Source organism: Thermobia domestica, chromosome 5, assembly GCF_964235325.1.
Source record: "Thermobia domestica chromosome 5, izTheDome1.hap1.1, whole genome shotgun sequence".
Classification (NCBI taxonomy): domain Eukaryota; kingdom Metazoa; phylum Arthropoda; class Insecta; order Zygentoma; family Lepismatidae; genus Thermobia; species Thermobia domestica.
Genome location: NC_137458.1, coordinates 189,608,363 through 189,617,599, shown reverse-complemented (window position 1 = coordinate 189,617,599; position 9,237 = coordinate 189,608,363). Strand labels below are relative to the sequence as shown.

At 36.5% G+C, this 9,237-nt stretch overlaps 1 protein-coding gene across 1 annotated transcript; it reads right to left on the bottom strand.

Moving 5' to 3' along the window:
• Nucleotides 1–6,531: 6,531 nt before the first annotated feature.
• On the bottom strand, nucleotides 6,532–6,921 carry LOC145685345 (uncharacterized). Its single transcript, XM_081757727.1, has one exon. The coding sequence runs from the start codon at nucleotides 6,919–6,921 to the stop codon at nucleotides 6,532–6,534; it is 390 nt and encodes a 129-aa protein (XP_081613853.1).
• Between the last annotated feature and the right edge of the window lie 2,316 nt (nucleotides 6,922–9,237).

Genomic DNA, 9,237 nt, shown 5'->3' with positions numbered 1-9,237 from the left:
TAATAAGGAATACTGCAAGGTGAAGAAAGTCTCACCTGGAAATGTAATAGGGCTTACTTCATACTGGAAAATTCTGAAAGAAATGAATATCAAGATACACAAGCCGAAGAAAGATCAATATAATACTTGTTCGTTTTAAAAATTTGTCAGTTTTAAAAATTTGTCAGTTTTAAAAATTTGTCTTCTGATGAAAAAGAAAGAGAGAAATTGGTTTATGAATAACATTTGAAAAGAAAAGAAGCAAGGTAAGAAGAGCAAAAAGATAAAGAAGAAGCAACAAAGGACGATACTCATGTAGCTATCTGTTTTGATCTCCAACAAGTCTTGACAACGCCATCACGTAAAACGGGTGTTATGTATTATGTTCGTAAACTTAATGTTTACCTCCTCACCATCTACAATCTAGCCACGCGCGAAGGGGTTTGTTAAATATGGGATGAAACAAGGGGTAAGAGAGGTCCTGTTGAAAAGGCCTCCTGTATTCTACTCTACTTGCGAAATTTACCTCCTTGAGTAAACAAGTGACGATGTATTCAGACTGTTGTGGTGGACAGAATTTGAACAAGAAAAATGCAACAATGTGTATATATGCAGCCATAATACAAGTGTAACCTGTATTGACCACAAGTTTCTTGAACCAGAACACATTCAGATGGAAGCTGATTCCATGCATAGCGTCATAGAACGCGCAAAGAAGAACATAGATAATATACACCTTCTGATTGGTGTATAGTTGCTAAGATGGCAAGACGAAAGCTGTAGCCATTCACGGAACATTCGATGACAACAGAAGATTTCTATAATTTTGATGCCGCAAAAAGCTATTATAAGTTAGCTACATTCAAAGATCAGAACGGTGTTACTTTTCCATGGCAAAAGTTAAGATGGCTGAGATTCACAAAATACGAAAATAAGATTCTCTTCAAGGAAAGGATGACAGAGCCTTTCAGAGAATCCTCACATTCAAGATCCTTCTGAACACCTAGAAAGAAATACAATCCTTTTCATCTGTACTCAGGACTGCTACCAACTTCCAAGGAAATGAAGAATGATTTAATGAAACTCTGTAACACTAAAGTAATACTGCAAGAGTATCACAGCTTTTCCATAAGTCCTGTTACATTCGATTATGCTAAGGACTACTTAGAGATTTCCTACTCGGGCACTCAGTAAAAGTACTTGTGCGTAATCTGAAATAGCTAATGAAGATTGGAATTAGTCTTGTCATGGGTAAAAATTAATCAGCACTATTGAATCTCACTATTGCATCTCTATGTATGAAAAAAAGTATTGAATATTCTTTTTCGTTATCTTGGTTGTGTAAATAGAACGTGGTAAAGTCCAATCTAGAAAAATTACTATTCCTCTGATAGAAAGAAGTACTGACGGAAAGGACTACTGTTATAATTGTGTTTTTAATTCATTGTGTATAATCTGTAACTATTTTTATACTGTTTTATTATTGCGTAAGTAAACAACAGCGGTATGTAGAAATTCATTTAAGTACTTTGTTGGAAATAAATTGTTTATGACATAAGGGCGTATGTACGACACTAACATGTAGAAATTCAATAAAAATGTTATGTATGAAAATGCACATGATAAAAGGCATAATAAATAAACTTTGACCTCAAATATCAAAATAACAAAAAAGGTTTGAGTTTGCTTCTAATCTGAGAGAGTACCGAGAGATTCAAATCAAGCAAAATCTTTTTTCCATTCTTCTGTAAAAAATTAAAAATGCAACTTACGCCCCTCTGCCATGTGGCCGACGAACATAACTCACATATTTATCTTCATATTCTCTTGTATTTCTTTCATTATAATATATTCATGGGCATGTTCAGTTTCGTCCTTTGGAACAAATGCTATAACTTCAATAAAAGTATCACAAATTGCCTACTTATAATACAGTATTTGGGTAAGTGTTATTCTCTTACAATTTTCACTTTATGGTTTTCAATGAATAGATTAGGTTCTCTAAAATAAAGATGTGTATGACATGTTCCTTTTTCTGTACTTATAAATTTATTTATAACTATAAACTTATTTACACAAAACTTAACATTTCGACTCATATTTCTTTGATTTACATAACTACTGTAGTTATATATTTTTCATTAGTCATTTCGATAACCTGAGAATAGATATAAACTATAAATTTATAAAGTAAGTAGCCGTAATTTCGAAATCAACATGTATTCTTCTTCCATTTCTCATTCAGTCACCTTCTTTTAGATACAAAATGTATTTTTTTTTTCTTTCTAACAATTGCAAACATAATATAGAGTCACAATTACACAATTTCATGGCACGTATAAATATTATAATGTCTTACGTATGTTCGTTAAAATGTCATACATTAAAGCTTATACATACCACGTTCTTGATAAAGTTATTAGAACCCATTACATGTCAATAGAGGCATCTTAGGAAGAAGGGCAATGCATTATACGACATTACATTAGTAGAATCCCTTTTGGTGTTCTTTTAGACACCTCATTGCAACCACAACAGTGGCCTACACCACGGGATGTAGAAAGAGTAGAAACAACATTTTGAATTTTTTTCCAGTGATTATGTAACAAATTTAAGAAAAAAAGACGATAATAGTGAAATGAAGAAAGCGAAAGGAGCCGGAAACAACTAGAGAAAACTACACGATGTTTGTCCACAAGGCGCACTTGCTTGAAGCTTGGATTATAGCAGGGTCCTCCCCCCCCCCCAATAGAGGCATCTTAGGAAGAAGGGCAATGCATTATACGACATTACATTAGTAGAATCCCTTTTGGTGTTCTTTTAGATACCTCATTGCAACCACAACAGTGGCCTACACCACGGGATGTAGAAAGAGTAGAAACAACATTTTTAATTTTTTTTCCAGTGATTATGTAACAAATTTAAGAAAAAAAGGCGATAATAGTGAAATGAAGAAAGCGAAAGGAGCCGGAAACAACTAGAGAAAACTACACGATGTTTGTCCACAAGGCGCACTTGCTTGAAGCTTGGATTATAGCAGGGTCCTCCCCCCCCCCAATAGAGGCATCTTAGGAAGAAGGGCAATGCATTATACGACATTACATTAGTAGAATCCCTTTTGGTGTTCTTTTAGATACCTCATTGCAACCACAACAGTGGCCTACACCACGGGATGTAGAAAGAGTAGAAACAACATTTTTAATTTTTTTTCCAGTGATTATGTAACAAATTTAAGAAAAAAAGGCGATAATAGTGAAATGAAGAAAGCGAAAGGAGCCGGAAACAACTAGAGAAAACTACACGATGTTTGTCCACAAGGCGCACTTGCTGAAAGCTTGGATTATAGCAGGGTCCTGCCCCCCCCCCCAAAAAAAAATCTAGATAAGTGTGTTTAAGTCTGATGAAGATACTGTTATAGTATAGAAACTTCACATCTTATACAATGTTTTTACTAAAATGTTTTGTACCTTGTTACGACTATTGAGTTAAATATAAAATGTGTTGACAAGATCTACAGGTGGTTTATTTAACGTTAGAAATATTCTTTGAACATATCGTTGTGCATGTTAAGAAGATGCAAAGAATTTTCACCTATACAAAATTAAACATCACTTTCATTACTGCTTACAGTAACTGTATACACATACGTAATTTTCAACTTAACCGGTGGTTTTCATTTGATAATCAGACAAAAGTGTCTAGGATAAGCGCATATTATAATTACACATGAGACTGGATTTGAGACAGGTCTAGTGCCTAGGAGATATCTGCCACACAAGAAGTCTTGGGTTCGATTCCCAGTGAGAGAGATTTTAAGTTTAAGCGCATTGCGGGAATTCGGATCCCATCTCAAACTGTAGGTCCAAGTTATATATAGCCTCGGTGCTGGAAAGAAACGCTAAACACTAATAATTAACTAATTAGATGGGTGCTTCTAGGATCAAACATTTATAGAGGATTTTAGATAGGCGTTCATCACCCGTAGAATTTTTCGCTGGAATTTATTTCGAAATTTATCCACTCTGATGCCGATCGATGCAGAGGAGAAAACGATTGTCACCTAAATTGAGCTTAACCAATGAATATCACTATTTAATTGCACGAATCACTCTTAAAACGGTAGTTACAATAAATCCAACCCACTTTCCCTCTAGTGTTTTTATCAGGCACATACGCAGGAATTTCTTTCTAGAGGGGGGTCCAATTTCAATTTGAGAATAAAGAATTTTAAAATTTGTAAAATCGCTCCTAAAATCAGACTAAATTTACAGAAAAGCAGCTTTGAGGGGGGGGGGGGCAGCTGAGTCCAGACCACCAGAACCTATCGCCTGTGTATGTCCCTGGTTTGTATTTTATTGGTTAAACTAGCTGAAATGCCCGTCCTTCGAACCAGATCAGGTTTATAAAAATATTTGAACTCCCAACTACCCTAACAATATACATTTCAATAATTGATTACATGGTTCATCCCGACTATGTATGTCACCCCCCATGTGACCCCGAAGGGTTGATAGGGGTTTATTAGCCACATTTGGACAGAAACGTCATCGGGTATGGCACCATTCATCTCCACAACACCGAAAACCATGGATTCCAAACAAATATCGCTCATTTTCGATTATTTGTACGTCATTCCCCCTGTGAGCCCCCTAGAGATGGTATGGGTATCTGACCTCCACTGAGACTGAAACGCCATCTGGATCGTCACCATTAATCTCCGTTACCCCGAAAACTGAGAATTCGACACTAATACTAGTCATTTTCGATTATTTGTATATGTGATCCCCTGTGACCCTCTTGGGGATGGTAGGTATATCTCACCACTACAACATTTAGTCCTGGTTATGAGTAATATGTGTACCAAATTTCGTTAAAATTGCTCCGGGCGTTCCAGAGTTATGCTAGACAATATATAGATACATACAGACACACCTACATACATTATTTTTTTTACATATCATCCTCCTGCGACCTCCTAGAGATAAAAGGGGTATCTTTCGTCCATAGTGTTTGTTTCCTCACTGTAAGTAATACTTGTACCAAGTTTGGCTGAAATTGCTCCAGGCATTCGAGAGTTATGCTCGAACATAGATACATACACACATACATACATCCTTTTTATATGTATAGATAATGCCTTAACAAGTTTGAAGTTTTTAATCTACGTACAGTACAACCTCGTTTATCCGGCCCTCGTTCACCCGGATCTCCGGATAATCCAAACCGGATTTGTAGAAACTCTTTAAAATTTAATGTTCACATAGATAATAATTTTAAACTATGATAGCAAGAACGTAACCATAAGTACGACAAACATTTTCTTTTTGTTCTGATTAAATGTACAGTTCGTGTACAGATTTCACAGTAAATTATGGTAATACTGTACATAAAATGATTCTTATCGAGTTTTAGAAAGCTTTACTCACAAGACATTGAAGTGAATTGAGTCAGGATTTGTTTTGCTTATTATCCATATTATCAGGATTATTCGGATTTTCGATTTTCCAGATTGCCTTTGCTCCCAGATAGTCTGGATAAACATGGATGTACTGTATATAAAAAAGACGTATGTATGAACGTATGTAGACCCTATGTGTATGTGTGTATATGTTCTAGCATAACTCTGGAACGCCTTGAGCAATTTCAACCAAACTTGGTACACGTAATACTTACAGTGAGAAAACAAACACTATGGGCGGAAGATACCCCTTTCATCCCTAGGAGGGTCACAGGAGGATGATATGTAAAAAAAAATATGTATGTAAGTGTGTCTGTATGTATCTATATATTGTCTAGCATAACTCTGGAACGCCCCGAGAAATTTTAACGAAACGTTGTACACATATTACTTATAACCAGGAAAAAATGTTGTAGGGGGTGAGATACATCTATCATCCCCAAGAGGGTCACAGGGGGATCAATTATACAAATAATCGAAAATGAATGGTATTAGTGTCGAATTCTTACGTTAGTGTTCGGGGTCACGGAGATGAATGGTGACTCCCAATGCCATTACCGTAAAATATTGCCTCCACTGGTATGGGAAGTGATGGGGGAGTTAAAAGTAAAAAGTCACGGTGAGTATGACATGAACAAAGAATAGATTCAGTCGAGATAAACCGGGTAATCAATCTTTGAAATGAGCATTATATGGGAAGTTGGGGATTCAAATATTTTTCACAAACTTCGTCATACTGTGCGAAGAACTAGCATTTTAGCTAATGTATATAGTGAAACTTGTATAAAACGGAAGGCGGTGGGTCCGAATTTTACTCGAAGGAATAACAGTGATAAGGACTGTGAGGAGTTTCCGTTATAGACAGATTTCCGTTTTATTCAAGTTCCGGTTTCTACAAGTTTCACTATATATATATATCATAGTCAACCATTGTCAATACACTGCTGGATGAAGGTCTTTCCAACTCTTTTCCACAACAACCTATCTTCCATTTCCACTTACACTTCCTCTTGGGAATGGCTTGTAGTAGGTGCATACAGTTGAATCACTTGTAGTGTATTTCTCTGGGAGAGTTTGACTACAAGCCTTGCTACTCAACTAGATATACTATCTACCTCAAGGACCTTGTTTTTCAATTTTTCGTTGATAAGAAATCTCACTCCGACAGTCTTGCCACATTCTGATCCTCTGTAGTAGAATAAGTGTCCTTTCTTCAATTCGATTAATTCTCCTTTTCTTCTTACTTCGCTCAATCCGACGATGTCCCAGTTGACTTTCTTTAGCTCTTCTTCCAGCTCCTGGAATCTTGCTTCTGAAGCCAGGGATTTTGCATTGTATGTAGCCATGGTCAGTTTTAAATAGCAACCTAGTCCGTAACTCCGGGGATTCTTAGCCCCCTCTGCCTGCATGTGATTCTGAACGTTGCCTTGCCCAGACACAATTCGGCTTTTGGAGAATGAAGGTCTTGGCTTGTGTCCTATCATGATTGTTTAAACAAGTTAAAGGTATTTGGCAAAAATCACCGTGCCCACCAGGCATGTTGGTGATAGCCCTCCGTGTTCGCCTTCCTATCATTAGGGAAACCTGTAAGTTTCACCGTGGACAGGAAGTTACCAGTCTGCTCCACTAGGAGGTACGGATAGGACATAAGTGGCTAGCCCAGCCGGTTCCATATGTTGTCGACTAATTCTCAGCGTGCGGGTCTCCTTCTGGTTTACTACTAGACACCATTTTGCATATATATACCGGGTGATTCAATAAGAACGTACCAGGCCTATATCGCAGCTAATACTGCACGTAGAGCCTTCAAACAAAATATTGCATTACCAAATCGTATGTGTAGAATGCAATAAAAATAGTAGCGAGACCAGTGGCTTCTCGTGAATACCTCCAACGGGGGCAACTTCGGAATTTGCAATGGAAAGTGGTATAACTGTTGAAATCGTTCAAAGGGACATTAAATGTCAAAAGGACATTAAATGAGGACAAACTTTTTTATATCCCTTCCCATTTAACCGTTAGAGGCGTTGTTGCAGACTTGTATCTGACTACCCGTAGACTACTTTTATCTGACTACCTGTATCTAAGCTAATAATGCGCATAGAGCCGTCAAACAAAAAATTGAACTATCAAATCGTATGTGTAGAATGCAGTAAAAATAGTAGCGACACCAGTGGCGTATCGTGAATATCTCCAACGGGGTTCATCTGCAAAATTTGACATGGAAATAGGGGTTGGTTGTGCCTCCATTGAAACAAGCGCACAATGGGAGAAACGTTGAGAGGAAACATCCTCCCACCATCTGACTTTCACGTAGTAATGCGACCGTGTTGCTGCCAACGAGGAAGAAATATGCCAAGGTGTTTCCTCTCGACGTTTCTCCCATTGTGATTAGAGAAAATCAAAAAGAGGGAAGGAAGCGGAACCTTGCATAAAGCAACTGTAGGAAGGGGGACACCTAGCCACGTATTGGTTAATATCACCGGATGTAAAGTGTTGCCAACTCAACACAAAGTTGTATTTTTTGAATAGCACTACGTTAAGTTATTACAAATTTTAAGTCTACATACAAATCGAAAACAAACAATACCACTTTTATTGTAATTTTAAGTCTACATACAAATCGAAAACAAACAATACCACTTTTATTGTACAGTGTTGCAACTAATTATGCTATAATATCACAAAAATCCAGAAACATCCCAAGTTTGGAGGTCTCTATAACAATGATGACGCAAGTGAGACGGGTGGTGCATTGCACATGTCGAAAGCACCTTAGTGTCGAATACTATGGTCAGCATATGATGTACTTCTATCAAACAGAAGAAAAAAGCTACAAGGAATTCAAAACTTGACTTCTTGCAAAGGGCTTTATTTCGAAAAAGATCTGAGATAAGTATCACATCTAATTACGTAAATTATTTTCAAAAGATGTAATGACCATAATGCCGTTTACAGCAATTTGATATTTTACACCGTTTAGGAGATATGATAATGAATGTTAAAGTTGGCAATACTGCTAAAAGTCGTGAAATTAGGAGAATATGTGGTAATCACAACTACCAAAACTGTTGGTCAAGTGTCAAAGGTGCGAAAACAAGCAACGATCGCTTTATAAATTTCTTGCAACTGTGTCATTTTAAAAAGTATTGGAAACTGTAACAGTGATGGATAAATTCCCGGGAAGATTTCCCAAAATGGGAAATTTCCGGGAATTTATCTACAATCACAAATAAAATTGCATTCTATTACTATATTATGATTTCAAAGTTAAATTCGTTTTTATATCACAGTATATTATTACTCTTGTCCTCAGAGGAGTCTTTAAAATGTATATTCTGAACGATGTTATGTTATTTTATTATATTTAGAGAGTACGCATAAATCTATATTTATTTACAATATGTTTTACGAAAGTAAATATGTTTCAAAAATGGTATAGTAAGTACACATACTTTTAAACCGCTAAAAAGTTTAAATTTACATGTAAGTGGATTATCTGAACTTGACTCTACTACTGATATAAACATATTAAATTTTTAAGTGTTATAAACAAATTAGGTCGGGTAACTGCCAGAAGACACATGTCCCACATTTTGTCAACATTTGCGCTTGCAAGATACTTTCTTATCTTTATAATTTTGCATGTAATATTGCCATGCACAACCTTTTTCCCTGCCCATTTCTCGAAATTTCATGCTTTAATTCACATGTAAGAGAAGTCCGAGTACCTCTTCAGAAATTCGAGTCAGAGACAGGAGACAGACCGACGTATATTACTAACGGTGGTTCAGAGTTTA